This window comes from Ovis canadensis, chromosome 12, assembly GCF_042477335.2.
Source record: "Ovis canadensis isolate MfBH-ARS-UI-01 breed Bighorn chromosome 12, ARS-UI_OviCan_v2, whole genome shotgun sequence".
Lineage (NCBI taxonomy): Eukaryota > Metazoa > Chordata > Mammalia > Artiodactyla > Bovidae > Ovis > Ovis canadensis.
The window spans coordinates 72,371,578-72,389,343 of NC_091256.1; the positions used below are offsets into that span (position 1 = coordinate 72,371,578).

Sequence of the window (17,766 nt, forward strand, 5' to 3'; positions counted from 1 at the left end):
AATATTCCCAAATATTGTCCCACAAAATAGAAATGAATTACAAAGGGACAAAAATAATTTTACTATGAAGAATCTGGCCAGGAATGATCTTAACCAAGTGATCAAAATAAAAAAAATTTCATCAGTAATGAAGCAAATTGCAGCTATGTGCCATTGGATACACGTTCCAATGAGAATGCGGTATCACTTTTATGATACCCCTGATAAAGATGCACAACGTGATCAGGAGGAAACATTAGACAAACTCCAGCAGAGAAACATTCTGTAAAATAATTGGTCTGTAATCTTTAAAGGTATCAAAGTCATAAATGTCAAGGAGAAGCTGTATAACTGTTGTAGACTGAAGGAAATCCTTAGTTTCTTTAGGCTATTTTAGGCATAATAAATAAATGTAATGTGTGATTCTAAACTGAATCCCTTTGTTATAAAATATATTCTAGGGCCAACTGGCCACACCTGAATGACATGAAGATTCAGTTCAGTTCAGTTACTGTCGTGTCTGACTCTTTGTGACCCCATGCACTGCAGCACGCCAGGCCTCCCTGTCCATCACCAACTCCCAGAGTTTACCCAAACTCATGTCCATTGAGTTGGTGATGCCATCTAACCATCTCATTCTCTGTCGTCCCCTTCTCTTCCTGCCTTTAATCTCTCCAGCATCAGAGTCTTTTCAAATGAGTCAGTTCTTCTCATCAGGTGGCCAAAGGATTGGAGTTTCAGCTTCAGCATCAGTCCTTCTAATGAACATTCAGGACTGATTTCCTTTAGTATGGAGTAGTTGGATCTCCTTGCAGTCCAAGGGACTCTCAAGAGTCTTCTCCAACACCACAGTTCAAAACCATCAATTCTTCGGCACTCAGCTTTCTTTATAGTCCAACTCTCACATCCATACATGACTACTGGAAAAGCCATAGCCTTGACTAGATGGACCTTTGTTGGCAAAGTAATGTCTCTGCTTTTTAATATGCTGTCTAGGTTGGTCATAACTTTTCTTCCAAGGAGCAAGCATCTTTTAATTTCATGGCTGCAATCACCATGTGTAGTGATTTTGGAGCATCCCAAAATAAAGTCTATCACTGTTTTCATTGTTTCCCCATCTATTTTTGCCATGAAGTGATGGGACCAGGTGCCATGATCTTACTTTTCTGAATGCTGAGTTTTAAGCCAACTTTTTCATTCTCCTCTTTCACTTTCACCAAGAGGCTCTTTAGTTCGTCTTCGCTTTCTGCCATAAGGGTGGTGTCATCTGCATATCATTAAGATCTTTTTTGTACAGTTCTTCTGTGTATTCTTGCCACCTCTTCTTAATATCGTCTGCTTCTGTTAGGTCCATACCATTTCTTTCCTTTATTGTGCCCATCTTTGCATGCAATGTTCCCTTGGTATCTCTAATTTTCTTGAAGATATCTCTTGTCTTTCCCCTTCTATTGTCTTCCTCTACTTCTTTGCATTGATCGCTGAGGAAGACTTTTTTTATCTCTCCTTGCTATTCTTTGGAACTCTGCATTCAAATGGGTATATCTTCCCTTTTCTCCCTTGCCTTTTGCTTCTCTTCACAGCTGTTTGTAAGGCCTTCTCAGACAACTGTTTTGCCTCTTTGCATTTCTTTTTCTTGGGGGTGGTCTTGATCACTGCCTCCTCTACAATGTCACGAGCCTCTGTCCATAGTTCTTCAGGCACTCTATTAGATGTAATCCCTTGAATCTATTTGTCACTTCCATTGTATAATTGTAAGGGTTTTTATTTAGGTCATACCTGAATGGTCTAGCGGTTTTCCCTACTTTCTTCAATTTAAGTCTGAATTTGGCAATAAGGAATTCATGATCTAAGCCACAGTCAGCTCCCAGTCTTGTTTTGGCTGACTGTATAGAGCTTCTCCATCTTTGGCTGCAAAGAATATAATCAACCTGATTTTGGTACTGACTATCTGGTATACAGATTAGATAGCTGTAATATATCAGCGGTGATATCTTGATTGTGATGGCTGAATTATGCATACATAATAGAATGTCCAATAGTTTGAACATTCCTTAGCTGGATGGGATGAATTATAAGCTGGAATCAAGACTGCCAGGAAAAGTAACAACCACCTCAGGTATGCAGATGATACCACTCTAATGCCAGAAAGCAAAGAGGAACTAAAGAGTCTTTTGATGAAGGTGAAAGAGTAGAGGGAAAAAGCTGGCTTAAAACTCAATATTACAAAAACAAAGATTCTGGCATCTGGCTCCATCACTTCATGGCAAACAGAAGGGGAAAAGCTGGAAGTAGTGACAGGTTTCCTCTTCTTGGGCTCTAAAATCACTGCACATGGTGACTGCAGGCATGAAATTAAAAGACGATTGCTTCTTGGAAGGTAAGCTATGACAAATTCAGACAGTGTATCAAAAAGCAAAGATATCACTTTGCCAACAAAGGTCCATATAGTCAAGGCCTTGGTCCTTCCAGTAGTTATATACAGATGTGAGAGTTGGACCATAAAGAAGCAGAGCACCAAAGAATTGATGCTTTTAAACTGTGGTGCCAGAGAAGATTCCTGAGAGTCCCTTGGACAGCAAGGAGATCAAACCAGTCAATCCTAAAGGAGATCAATCCTGAATACTCACTGGAAGGACTGGTGCTGAAGCTGAAGCCCCAGTACTCTGGTCACCTGATGTGAACAGCTGCTGAGTTATTGGAAAAGACCCCGATGCTGGGAAAGATTAAAGGCAGAAGGAAGAGAGGGCGACAGAGGATGATATAGTTGGATAGCATCACTGAGTCAATGGATGTGAACTTGGGCAAACTGAGAGATGGTGAGGGACAGAGAGGCCTGGCGGGCTGCAGTCCATGGCGTCGCAGAGTAGGACACAACTTGGCAACTAAACAACAACAAAGTAGAATGTCCTTGTTTGCACAGGGGTGGTAGGGCATAATGTTGGCAAAATACTGAGTTCAAGGTTTAAGATTCATACTCTTACTATTTGTATAAATTTGAAATCATTTCAAAATGAAAAAAATTTAAACCTAGAAATGTGAATGAGTAGGAAATTATGATTCATAAACAAAAAACAGCCAAAAGCAGCAGCCTCAAAGATGATTCAGGTATATAAATTAAAAGATATGAACTTCACAATAATCATTATAAATATGTGAAAGAAAACAGAAGATGGAAATTTTCAACAGAAAAAGGGAATAAGTGAAATTAATCAAATGGTCATTCTAGACCTGGAAAATTATAGTATCTGTAATTAAGAACTGAATGTAGAGCCCCAAGCAGAATTTAAAATATCAAACAAAAACACTTAACTACTGCTCAAAAATGAAATATAGGAAAAAAATCTTAAATGCAGTCAGAGAAAAAGGATGCTATCTTCAGAGGAACAACAAAAAGAACTCTAGCCAACTTCTCAAATCAAAATGTGAGCTAGAAGATAACAGAATGACAGCTCTTTTAAAGGGCAGAAAAAATAAACTGGCCAACACAGAATTCTCTATCAAGCAAAATTACCTTTCTAACCTATAAGTGGAAAAGACATACTCAGACAACTGAAGCTGAGATGATTCATCACTAGAAGTCAATACTGCAAGAAATATTAAAGTTCTCCAGGCAAAAGAAAAATGATACCAGATAGAATCAGGAAATCGCAAGAAATAAAAGAGCATTAGAAAGGGTAGATACGTGAATAATGATAAAAGATTACTGACTAATGCAAAAACAGTATCTTGTTAGGAAAGTAGAAAATAGAGAAGCAAAAATATATCATGTATAATGTAATACAATTACAGCAACACAAGCTAGAAAAAAATAAACAGAATTAAACCATTTTAAGATTTTTCACAGTGTTCAGGGAATGACAAAAGTATTAATTTAAGGTAGACTATAATAAGTTAAGGGACTGTTTTGTAATTTCCATCATGGCCACTAAAAGTGAATCTATTAAAGAATAACAAATATACAATAAAAAAGGTAAAATGATATAATAAAAAATATTTGACAAATACAAAAGAAGCTTGGAAAGGAAAAACAGAAAGACAAAAAGCAGGTGAGACAAACTAAAAAAAACACAAAAATGGTAAACTTAAACAGAACTGTATCAGTAATTACAGTAAATGTAAATAAATATTAAAAGATAAAGATGATCACACCGGATAAAAATCAGGACCCAACTACATGCTATTTATAACAAACACACTTAAAATATAAAGATATAATGTTAATAGATTGAATTGTATAAACCACCCCACCCCCTGCCATGCATATATTTAGGCCCTAACCACCAATGTGACTGTATTTGAAGAAACTGTAGTGGAAATTTAAAAATAATATTTTAAATAGAACATAACAATTTGCTACATGCATTTAAAATAATGCATAAGAGAAATTTATACTTCTAAGTATACCTATTAGAATAGTTGGAAATAAATTATCTAAGCTTCCATGTCAAGAAGCCAGAAAAAGAAGAGCATATTAGATCCAAAGAAAGTAGAAGGAAAGAATAAAGAGCAAAAATCAATGCAGACACCAAATATAAAATGGAGACAATCAACAAAGCTAAAAGTTCATTCTCTGAACTCATCAATAAAGTTGATAAACCCTTAGCAAGAATAATCAGTAAAAATAAATGATCAGTATCAGAAAAATTTTAAAAAGAGATCACTATATACTCTAGAGACATTATAATGATAGCAAGAGGATATTATGAATAATTTTAGGTCAGTCTTTTATAACTTAAGGTGAAATAGACAAATTCTATGAAAAACCCTGACATTAAAACTGACCTCTATATAAAATGTGAACAGTCTTGGATCACTAAAAGAAATTGAGCCTATAATTTAAGGCCTCTGGGTTCAGAAGGCTTAAAAAAATTCACCTATGTATCAATTATAGTGTTTGTTATTATATTTTTTATAGTTTTTAAAATCATTATTCTGAAGGTATTTTTTCCTGTGTGTGTTTGTATAACTTATTACTATTTACTGGTATTGATATTTTACCACTTGGATGTAGTATGTGTATCTGTAGATGTACGTGTGTATGTACATCTGTATATGTATGTGTGTGTGTATGTATGACTTATTATTATTTACTTATTGTTGTTGTTGTTCAGTTGCCCAGTTGTGTCCAACTCTTTGTGACCCCATGGACTGTAGCATGTTAGGCCTCTGTCCCTAACCACCTCCTGAAGTTTGCCCAAGTTCATGGTGGTGGCATCCAACTATCTCATCCACTGATGCCCTCTTCTCATTCTGCCCTCAACCTTGCCCAGCGTCAGGGACTCTTTCAGGGAGTCAGCTGTTTGCATCAGATGACCAAAATACTGGAGTTTCAGCTTCAGCATCAGTCCTTTCAGTGAATATTCAGGGTTGATCTCCCTTAAGATTGACTGGTTTGATCTTGCTGTCCAAGGGACTTTCAGGAGTCTTCTCCAGCATCACAGTTCAAAGGCATCAATTCTTCGGCGTTCTGCCTTCTTTACGGTCCAGCTCTCACAATTGTATGTGACCCTTGGGAAGACGATAGCCTCGACTATATGGACCTTTGTAGGCAGAGTAATATCTCTGCTTTTCAATACGCTGTTTAGGTTTGTCATAGCTTTCCTGCCAAGAAGCAGATGTCTTCTGACTTCATGCCCTCAGTCACCATCTGCAGTGATTTTAGAGCCCAAGAAGGGGAAATCTGTCACTCCTTCCACCTTTACCTGCCTCTATTTGCCATGAAGTAATGGGGCCAGATGCCATGATCTTAGTTTTTTTAATACTTAGTTTTAAGTCAGGTCTTTCACTCTCCTCCTCCACCCTCATCAAGAGGCTCTATTTCCTCTTTGCTTTCTGCTATTAGAGTGGTATCATCCACACATCTGAGGTTGTTGCTGTTTCTCCCGCCTCTCTTGATTCCAGCTTGTAACTCATCCAGCCTGGCATTTCTCATGATGTGCTCAGCATATAGATTAAACCAACAGGGTGACAGCAGACAGCCCTGCTGTACTCCTTTCCCTATTTATTTTACTACTTAATTTACTTATTACCTACTGACATTTTACCACTTGGATGAAAGGTAGAAACCTTATTCCATTTAACTCCTTTTACTTTCCTCCCTTTACAATGGTATTCATCCTGTTTGGTGTTTGCTGAGCAAACCTAGATTTGTGATTTGGTGTGTATCATTAATTTGGAAAATGGCCCGTCATTCTAATATTTTTTCTGCTCTATTCGCTCTTCTTCTGATATTCCACTTACATGTATGTTACACCTTATAAAATTGTTCAAAATGTCTCAGAAATGCTCTTTTTATTTTTCTTTCATTCGTTTTGTAAGTTTTCACTAACATATCTCCAGGTTCACTGATTCTTTCCTCAGTTGTGTACAGTCTACTGAAGAGCCTAGCAGAAAAAGATCTCTAGTCTTTCTCATTCTGTTTTTTAATTCTTTGCATTGTTCATTGAAGAAGGCCTTCTTATCCCTCCTTGCTGTTCTCTGGAACAGCATTCAGATGGGCATATCTTTCCCTTTCTCCCTTGTTTTTCACTTCTCTTCTTTCCTCAGCTATTTGTAAAGTGCCCTCAGACAACCACTTTGCCTTCTTGCATTTCTTTTTCTTTGGGATGGTTTTGGTCACTGCCTCCCATACAATGTTATGAACCTCCATCCACAGTTGTTCACATACTCTGTCTATCAGATCCAATTCCTTGAATCTATTCATGACTGCCACTGTATAGTTACAAGGGATTTGACTTAGGTCCTACCTGAATGGTCTACTGATTTTCCCTACTTTCTTCAATTTAAGCCTGAATTTCGAAATGAGGAGCTCATGATCTGAGCCACAGTCACCTCTAGGTCTTGTTTTTGCTGACTGTATAGAGCTTTTCCATCTTCAGCTGCAAAGAATATAATCAATCTGATTTCAGTATTGATCATCTGGTGATGCCTGTGTAGAGTCATCTTTTGTGTTGTAGGAAGAAGGTGTTTACTATGACCAGTGTGTTCTCTTGGCAAAACTCTGTTAGCCTTTGCCCTGCTTCATTTTGTACTCTAAGGCCAAACTTGCCTGTTCCTCCAGGTATCTCATGACTTCCTATTTTTGCATTCCAATCTCCTATGATGAAAAGGACATCCTTTTTTTTTTTTTTTTTTGGTGTCATTCTAGAGATCTTGTAGGTCTTCACAGAACTCATCAACTTCAGCTTCTTTGACATTAGTGGTTGGCACATGGACCTGGGTTACTGTGATGTCAAATGGTTTGCCTTGGAAATGAACCAAGATCATCCTGCCATTTTTGAGACTGCACCCACGTACTGCATTTTGGACTCGTCGACTATGAATGGAGGGCTACTCCATTTCTTCTAAGGGATTCTTGTCTACAGAAAATAATGGTCATCTTAATTAAATTCACCCATTCCCGTCCATTTTAGTTCACTGATTCCTAAGATGTCAGTGTTCACCTTTGCCATGTTCTGCTTGACCACATCCAATTTACCTTAATTCATAGACCTAACATTCTAGGTTCCTATGCAATATTTTTCTTTATAGCATCGGACTTTACTTTCATTAGCAGACACATCCACAACTGTGTGTTTTTCCACTTTGGCCCAACTGCTTCATTCTTTCTGGAGCAATTAGTAACTGCCCTCCACTCTTCCTCAGTAGAATACTGGACACCTTCTGACCTGTGGGGCTTATCTTCTGGTATCAAATGAAACATCTGGATATCCATATGTAAAAGAATGAAGTCAGCCTCCTCTCTTACATCATATACAATTAATTCAAAATGAATCAAAGACCTAAATGTCAGAGATAACACTATAAAACTATTAGAAGGAAAAGGCTTAATCACTATGATCTCTAACAAGTCAATCGTTTCTTCGAAACACCACCAAAAACACAACAAAATTAAAAAATAGATAAATTAGGTTTCATCAAAATTAAGAATTTTGTGTTTTCAAAGGATATTATTAAGCAAATGAAATGACAATTCACTGAATGGAAGAAAATATTTATCTGCAGTAATGTACTAAATGTCTTTAAAAATACACACACACACACATTCTGTAAGTAGAGCAAATAAAGCAGGAAAGGCACTCAAAATTTACAGAGGAGAGGATAAGGGCTTGGGCTTTAGAACCAAAATGACATTTTCAAGCCTAGACTTTATCACTTACTAGCTCTATGACTTCTGTTTCTTTATCACTAAAATGCAGATAATAATACTCCTACATTATAGGATTGATGTGGTGATGATACATAAAATGCCTGGTACATGGTAAATACTAAAAAGCTGTTTTATATCTTACACCTCCCCCCCCCACATAATAGAATCACAGATGGTTTTATTTATATACTTTTGTGCCTCCTCACCCTCCCCTCCTGAATTCAAATCTATAGAGTTTGGAATCTATCCTATAAGCAATGCAGTCATTAGAGAGTTTTGAGTAGGTCAGCGACACAATAAATAGTAGCCTTGGAAGGGCTGTATTAGCAGCAATATGCCTGGTGAACTTGGGAAAGAGCAGACTTGGCCAAGAACCAGGACAGCCCTGAGGTAGTGGGGCTACTTCAGCCTTTTAAGCCCTACAACACCAGGATAAACCTAGAATGGTCACTATCCCCATTCTTTAAAATATATATATATATATATTTATTTATTTCCCATTTATTTCATAAAACCACATAGGCATATAGAATTTCTTTTTTTCAGGTTTACTCATTCTTTCATTTCACAAGTATTCTTTTTTAAAATTGAGATATAATTGACATATAACATTTGTTTTAGGTATATAACAATGATTCAGTTTTTGTATATATTACAAAATGGTCACCACAATAAATTTGGTTGAATCTCATATTTTCAAGATTTTCTTTTAACACACAGTCACCAAAGTATTCTGTGGAAGGGCATGTTGCTCCATGCCATTGTATAAATCGTAAGTCCATGTAATTTATACACCACAAAGTCCTCAAGCATTTCAGTAACACTCAAAACATTCGCCTTCTGAATTGCTTCATACCCAGTACAGAGTGCAGACAGTCAACACCATCGGTGCTCCTCCTCTCCCAACCCTACTTCTTTCTTTCACGTTACTTTACAATAAATCTGAGAAGTCTAGAAATAAATCTTTAGCATTCAGATACTTTCAAATGTGCTTTTAGAGTAGTTTTAATCTTTCTTCAGGACTTAAAGATCAAATTTACTCAAGAGGTCTGAGGGGTACGTGTGTGTGTGTGTATTTAACCTATATCCTAATCTCAAATGTGGTTATGAACCCAACTTCCAGAGCTGAACTAAAAATCAATACCAAGCAGTGGAAAAGACAAAACTGCGTACATAATACTGCCAGATAACAAATGAAATCTATAAAGGATCTTTCTCAGAAATAAAATTAAAAGATTCAATTCCATCAGAGTCACAGAATGTAGAAACTGCAGGGCAATAAAAGTATATATGAGATATACTGAAAGGTAAAAATGACAGGAAAACACAGAGTAGACATTGACATATCTTTAATTACTACTCCGTTTCAGGCTAATGGTAAAAATTAGTCTTCAGATACTTGATAACATCAGCCTGTCTCTGCTGGGTTAGTACCAAGATCTGTAGCCAAGCAAATACTTCTAATAAAATTGATTTTCCTTTTTGGCAACCAATAGACCAGTCAATAATAATGTTGTTTAAGAAAGATTGAGTCATGAGGGAGATGAACATTTCCTTCCATTTACTATGTTTGTATTGTCTATATTTGAAAAGAGTTTTCAATAAGGAAACCAAAGAAGAAATTACAAGGGGAAAGCTATTTTGAGAGCAAATCTCCAAAAGCCCTCTGATTTGGAAGCATGTTAGCAACCCAAGCTGACAAAGCCAAAAGCAGTCCCTTAACTGAAGCTGGATCATATGGAGTAGGACTGTCAATAACAAAGGAAAACCAAGGCTAGGAACAACACAGAGTGGTCATACGATGACAAAGAGGGCAAGGAAAGGCATAGAGTCCTAACTTATTCACCCTAAAAAGCTACATGGAACTTTTACTTTGCACTGACGTTTAGTGTTAGGTAAAGAGTAGTCTATAAAACCACATATGGCAGTTTTTTACATTGTTTGTCTTATGATACTCAAACAAATAGAATACAAGAAACCCACATGCAAAAATCTCAGCCTACGCCTAAACTGGAGACACTTCCATCTAAAATACTGCCCCTGACAATCCAAACCAAATTAAAGACATGAGGGCACCAATAACTTTTTGTTTTGGTGGTAACTGGGGGAAGCAAGGGTTAGAAAGACAATTTCAAAGCTCACACAGAGAAACAGACAAGCAAAAATAACGGGAAATATTCTGAATAAGTAATTAAGTAATCTGTCCTGCCAGGCATGAAAACATATTTTGAAGCTACAATATTTAAAGCAACATAGCACAAGTATGTGAGCAGAAAAAGAAAGCAACAGAAGAACAGCTAGAAATACGGTGAAATTCACAGATAAGTGAAAATATAAAAAGAAGGCACTTTAAATCAGCAGAGAGAAAATTATTCAATAAACATTATTGGAACTGGCTAATCATCTGGACAAAAATAAAATTCCTATTACATACATGTGATCCTAATTCTAGATGGATCACAGAAATCATGAAGTGATAACAAGTATTAGAAGAAACATTTTAATAATTATTATATCACAAAGAAAGAGCTAATTTTCCTTAGTACATAAAAGTTCTGAAACAAAGGAGAAAGAATTTTTTTAAATTAGTTGTTTGCATTTTTTGAGTTTTTCCCTTTGTACATATACAACCTACAAAGAAAAAAAGTGAAATATATATGGCCTAAGGTTATGACTTGGATCTATGACTCAAAGCTAGGGAACTAGCCCAAGAAGAATGCACACAAGTCTCATGGGAAAAAAACATTTATTCTAATAAAATAACAAGGAAACCCAAAGGTTCTGGTAAATACTTAGGCTTTTTCTGGTTCTCATATTTTTCTAACATTCTGTCAGCTTCTTTATAAGCTGATATTACTTTGTTCAATATTTACTGAGCAACATCTATATGTCAGACATCCAGGGTACTGGAGACAACCATACTCTAGTACTTGTATATGGTGGTGCTGAGGATATAGACATGTACATGATGAATTACAATACACGGTGACTGCATTGAGGTAGCTCTTTGATGAGCTTAAGAACAGGGAGCAATAAGAGACAGTGGAGGTGTCTATCTGGGCAGAGTGAAGGAAGGCTTCCTGGAGGAAACGATATGTAAAATTAGGCCTAGGAGGCAGAATGAAGAAGAGAGAAAACAGTATCTAAAAAGCCCAACAGGTGAGCAACATGTCAAGTTCTTCAGAATCAGTGAAACTTATCGTAGCAGGGATGGTGCATAAGCTAGGAGTGTGTTGAGAAATAAGTGGAGAGGTAAGCAAAGCCCAGATCATGAAGGGCTTCACAGGACAAATCACATTTAGATTTAATTTTAGAGCAATAAAGGAAAACAAGAGAAATATTTGCAAATAAGCATCTTAAAAAGTCTCTCCAGATGAAAAGTGGGAAATACATCTAAGAACATCAAGATTAGAAGCAAGGATATGGTGGCTGCTGGCAATGTTGAAACAGAGAAGCGGGCAGATTTGAGATATATTTAGGAGACAGAACCTAGAGGACTTCAGTGGATGTGAAAACGAGCGAAAAATCAAGGCTGATTCCTAGGACACTGGGTGGATGTTGGTGCCAGTTACTGGGTGAGGATGGGAGTGGTAGTTGAGAGTAAGCTCAGTGGTGGTGCTAGTGGTAAAGAACGCCTGCTAATGCAGGAGATGCACAAGACGTGGGTTTGATCATTGGGTCGGGAAGATCCCCTAGAGGAGGAAATGGCAAGCCACTCCAGTATTCTTGCCTGGAAAATTGTATGGACAGAGGAGCTTGGTGGGCAACAGTCCACAATGTTGCAAAGAGTCAGACACGACTGAGCATGCACTGCAAGTTCAGTGCTAGATACTGCAAGTTTTAACTGTCTGAGAAGACAAGAAGAAATACACGTTGGTGCAACTACTGGCTGAGATACATATTGTTGATAAAGATTTCTTCTGTTTTGTCTGTGAGATAGGAGAAAATGTGAGAATAAGAAAGACGATTAAGACATGCCAGCCAAAATTAAAGATTGATACCATCATTTTTGATAATATCAGGGATGTGTGATTTTCTTTTCCTAGCTTTGCCTAGAGCCAAAATATAGACGTATAGAAGGTAGGCGACTGGATTAATCAGAATTAAAGTTTTGCCAGATGGTTACCAGAGCTGAAAAACAGGGAATGGGAATGAAGTTGAACACAATAACAGCATGAGAGTGGACAAATGAGCTAAAATGGAAGAAGTAATCAGTCAAGGCACTAGGGATTTCCATAAGGTCAAATAAGATTTAGAGGGAAATGAATTGGAGAGTATAGTTAGAACCAAATATTTCAGACTTGATTAAAAGTTCAGGGTGAGGTCATGGACTAAAGTGGAATGGATGTACATGACAACAAATATTATGAAAAGGAAAAGCATTTTATATCTGACATACTAAATTAAGAAGCAAACTCCTAATAAGACATGGATGCCCACTTTCACTATTTTATTCAACATAGTACTAGAAGACCTAGAGCAATTAAGCAAAAAAATGAAATAAAAGACATCAAAACTGGAAAGGAAGAAGTAAAAATATCTCTGTTCATAGACAACATATCTTATATGCAGAAACTTTAAGCTTCCACAAAAAGCTGTTAGAACTATTAAGGAAATTCAGCAAAGTTGCAGGATATAAAATCAACACACAAAAATCGGCTGCATTTCTAAACACTAACAATGAATAATCAGAAAGTGAAATTTAGAAAACAGTTTCATTTACAGTAGTGTCAAAAAAGAATGACATACTTAGGAATAAACCAAACCAAGGAGGCAAAAGAATTGTACACTGAAAATTATAAAATAGTTTTGAAATAAATTCTCTAATTTATTAGAGTCACTCACAAATAAAGAAAAGTCATTCCATGGACTGGAAGACTTAACCACTGTTAAAATGACAATATGAGTTTCCCTGCTTTTAAAAGTCTGCTTTATACCACTTCACTTTACTAAAGACCTACCTTAGTACCTGGTTTTGCTAACCAAAAAAAAAAAAAAAAAAAAATCTAGAGGACTTTTGCTTTTACAAAAAAAGGCAAAAAGCGAAATGAGCCCTCAGTCTTTGTCTTGCAGCTGGCACTGTAGAGGAGTGTGCCCTCTGAGCGCCAAGAGTGGTGCTCCTTCTCCTTCTCCAGCAACTACACTGCATCTCAGCACGAAGCCACCTTAACTTTTAACTGTGCCAGCATCAGTGCTTTATCTCAGTTTATTCCGTGCATGCATTAGCAAGATGTGTCCTAAGGTAACTGCTTCTTCTTCGCTTTCCATCATTTTAGCTTACAAAAGGTTTCATTCTTCGCTTTACTTTCAGAGAACAGGGGAAAGCTGTACTCCCAAATTGATCTACAGATTCAATGCCAGCTCTATCAAAACCCCAATGGCCTTTTTGTAAAAAGAGAAAAATCCATCCTAAAATTCACATGGAAACACAAAGGACTCAGAACAGCCAAAAATCTTGAAAAACAAGTTGGAAGTCTCACATTTCCTAATTTCAAATTTTACTACAAAGATATAGTAATTAAACCAGTGCAGTACTGGCATAAAGACAAACATATAGACAAATGGAATAGAATGGAGATCCCAAACTCTTGCACATATGGTCACATGGTTTTTGAAAAGGGTGTCAGGACCATTCAGTGAAGAAAGGACAGTCTTTTCAACCTATGAATGGCACCAGGAACACTGAAAGTGCACAGGCAAAAAATGAAGCTGGACCCTTAGGTGACCTTTGACTCAAAATAGGTCAAAAAACAGAGCTAGAATTATAAAGCTCTTAAAGAAAATATGGGGGAAAAAACTTCATGACATGGCATTTGGCAATGACTTCTTGGATATGACACCAAAAACACAGGCAAGAAAAGGAAAAATAGATAAAGTGAGTTCCTCAAAATTTTAAGCTGCTGTGTATCAAAGGACACTATTATCAGCAGTGTGCAAGACCACCCACAGAATAAGAGAAAATATCTGTAAACTGTGTATATGATAAGGGACTGATATTCAGAATATCTGAGTCAGAAAGATCCCCTGGAGAAGGAAATGGCAACCTACTTCTTGTCTAGGAAATCCCATGGACAGAGGAGCTTGGCAGACTACAGTCCATGGAGTCACAAAGAGTCAGACACGACTGGGTGACTAACACATCTTACAACTTAACAATAAAAAACCCCAAACAACCCAATTAAAGAGTGGGCAAAGGACATGAACAGACATTTCTCCAAAGAAGATGAATGTATGGCCAATATTAACTGGTCAACATTAATATGTTCAACATCATTAATAATTGGGAAAATGCAAATCAAAACCACAATGAGATATCACTTCACATCCACGAGGATGGCTTATATCAAAAATACAGAAAATAACAAGTGTCGGTAAGGATGTGGAGAAACTGGAATATCTCTGCATTGCTGATGGGAAGGTAAAAAGGTGCAGCCACTGTGGAAATGGTATGGTGATCCTCAAAACATTAAAGATACCCTATGACCCAGCAATTCTACTTCTGGGTATATACTCAAAAGAAGTGAAAGCAAGGACTCAAAACAAATATTTGCTACTCATATTCACAGAGGTATTAATCACAATAGCCAGAAGGTGAAAGTAACCTGAATGTCTGTAGATGGATATTTGGATAAACAAAATATGGTATATACACACAATGCAACATTATTGAGTTTTAAAACGGAAAAAAATTCTGCCACATGGTACAACACGGATGAACCTTGAAGACATTATGCTAAATGAAATAAGCCAATCACAAAAAGACAGATAGTGTATGATTCTACTTATATGATGTATCTAGAGTAGTCAAAGTCATGAAGAGAGAGAGTAGAATGGTGCTTGCTAGGGTAATGGGTGGGGGGGTGGGCAGGGGAATGGGGAGTTAGTTATGAGTACCGAGTTTCTAGGAGTGCATGGTAAATCTTAATAATCATGAATTTGGCAATTGTTTCTTAGGTATGACACCAAAAGCACAACCAAGCAAAGAAAACAGATATGCTGAACTTCATCAAAATTGAAAACTTTATGTGCACCACAGGATACTATTGAGAAAGTGAGAAGACAACCCACAGAAAGGGAGAAGATATTTGCAAACCATACATCTGATAATGCTTTAAGGTCCAGAATATAAGAACTTCTACTTCTTAAATATAAAAAAGCCCCTCAGTTTAAAAAAGGGCAAAACACTTGAATAGACATTTTTCCAAAGAAGATAGACAAGCTGTTAACAAGTACACGAAAAAATACTCACTAGGGAAATGCAAATCCAAATCATACTATGATGAGATCACTACACCCCACTAGAATGGCTATTAAACAAGAAATAACGAGTATTGGTGAAGAAGTGGAAATACTGAAACACTCATGCATTGCATTGTTGGCGGGAATGTAAAATTGTGTGGCTCCTGCAGAAAACAGTTTGGAGTTTCCTCAAAAAGATAAACATCAAATAACCATATAGGGAATTCTCCTCCTAAGTACAGAACCAATAGAACGGAAAACAAGTTTTGAACAAAAACATGTATGCAAATTGTTCACAGCAATTATTCACAATTGCCAAAAGGTGGAAACAACTCAATTACTCATCAGTTGATGAAGGATAAAATGTGTTCTATACGTATGATAGAATATTACTTAGTCATAAAAAGGAAAGAAGTGCCATTACCTGCTACAACACGGATAATCTCTGAAAACATGCCAAGTGAGAGAGGCCAGAGACAAAGGCCACATATTTTATGATCCCATTTATATGAAATACCCAGAATAGGCAAATCCATTGGAACAGAAAGATTAGTTGTTGCTAAGATCTGGAATGGAAGGGAAATAGGCAGTGCCAACTTAACAGGTACAAACTGTCCTTGTCCTTCTGGGGTGATGAAAATGTTAGGACAAGGCAGTAGCGATGGGTACACATTGTTAAAATATATTAATGCCACTGGACTGTACACTTTAAAACCGTTAATATGGTAAATTTTACTTTATATAGATTTTACCTCATTTTTAAAAAATGTTCCCTTTTCATCACTCTTCAGTTCAGTTCAGTGGTCAAACAGGAGATGACAGGAGTGAACACCGACATTCTAGGAATCAGCGAACTAAGATGGACTGGAATGGGTGAATTTTCTCATCGCTCTTACCTGACAGTTAATATCAGCTCTATATTGCAGCAAGACTGTGACTAGTTCCTTATGTCCTCGATCACAAGCCCAGTGGAGTAAAGTTCTGCCCTAAAACACAGAAAAGGACAAATGAATTTGTTAATCCAGTTGTGGGCCACACAAAAGACACAAGGTCTTAAGACAGATACAGAAATAAGTAAAAATATAGGTTAACTATTCTAAGAATGATTCATATAAAATGTTCTATGGGAAAAGCAGTAAATGAAAACAACAGGAATTCCTGAGTTGTACTTTGGAGATCTGTTAGATACTAGCCCAGTGACTTTCTTCAGACTGATCAGTTTCTTTATCCACAGAGTGGGGATAAGGTTAATACTAACAACAATAATACCAGTAATATTTATTGAACGTATGAACTACACGATAACATTTTGTAAATTTTAAAGTACTTTGATGAAATGAAAGAGATTAATTTTAAATTATTATGTTTACTTTTGGTGAAGCAACTCTTATGAGTTAAAAAAAAGGTACTTAAACCTAGGTAGAGATCATAAGCTGAATGTAATATATCTAAATTTACTCGTTTATTCCATAAAATGTAAGAAAATGTAATCACAAGCATTTCCCCTTCATAGCCCAAATTTACACCCTGAAATACCCCCCAAACATAAGTACAAGTCTACTAGCATTTAACTTCAAATGTTGGCCATGAAAGCCACTTGTAAAACAGGACAGTTAACTGTTAGGAGGCAGTGTACTAATTATTACACAATTTTAACTACTGGCTACCAAAGACGAACACTGTCGATGTGTTAATTCGTTTCTCTACTGTCAGAAAATCTTGGCTTAGTTAACAAAAGGAGCCTAATTGGTCCGAAGAATAAACAAAACCCCCAAAGCTAAGGGCTTTTCTGAAGAAATGAGTGATTATGGCTTAACACTACTTTTTGAGGGTGGTAGTGATGTTGTCATTTTTAAAAGAATAGAATGTTTTTTCACATTAAGTTGAAATCCCTGCTTTATGTCATTTTAGAAAAGATTTAAACAGATATAGGCTAGGACAAAGGGGACTTAAAAGTAAAAAGCACCTTTGAAGAAAGCTTTTCTTAACCCACTTACATTCTTCATCTTTCAGACTCTCTTCACATACCTATTCGTTCAACTAATTAACCAGGAGCTATTCTTGAAAAAAACAAACAACAACAAAAACCCAAAGTAAGACAACTTCTTCCTTAAAAATCGTCCTTTCCTTTTTCTTTCATTTGCTCAATTTATTTTTACTTACCTGTGAATATGTTTTGTATGCAAAATGCAAAGGAGAAGGGAAGCAGAAAAATTTTAAATGTGGGCAAATCAGTCACACTTTATTGTAACAGCAAAACCACTTAGTTAATTATTAGTTCAGAGCCCACTAATAATTTTTTTAAATGGAGACAATTCTAAAAGCCAAATAAATAATGTATTGTTGATAGAGAACAGTGTTGCCTGTGTTAAATGTTCCCCAGCTCTAACGTGTACTGA

General features: G+C 36.5%; 1 protein-coding gene across 3 annotated transcripts in view; it reads right to left on the reverse strand.

Moving 5' to 3' along the window:
- The window catches only part of ACBD6 (acyl-CoA binding domain containing 6), a 210,067-nt gene that overhangs the window by 86,794 nt on the left and 105,507 nt on the right, over window positions 1-17,766 (reverse strand). For all 3 annotated transcript variants that reach the window (XR_011247789.1, XR_011247790.1, XM_069546199.1), the window contains exon 6: window positions 16,264-16,353. Coding sequence is in view for 1 of the 3 variants with exons in the window: in XM_069546199.1 (XP_069402300.1) it covers window positions 16,264-16,353 (90 nt within the window). In the remaining 2 variants the exon portion in view is untranslated. The remainder of the gene's footprint in view (window positions 1-16,263; window positions 16,354-17,766) is intronic.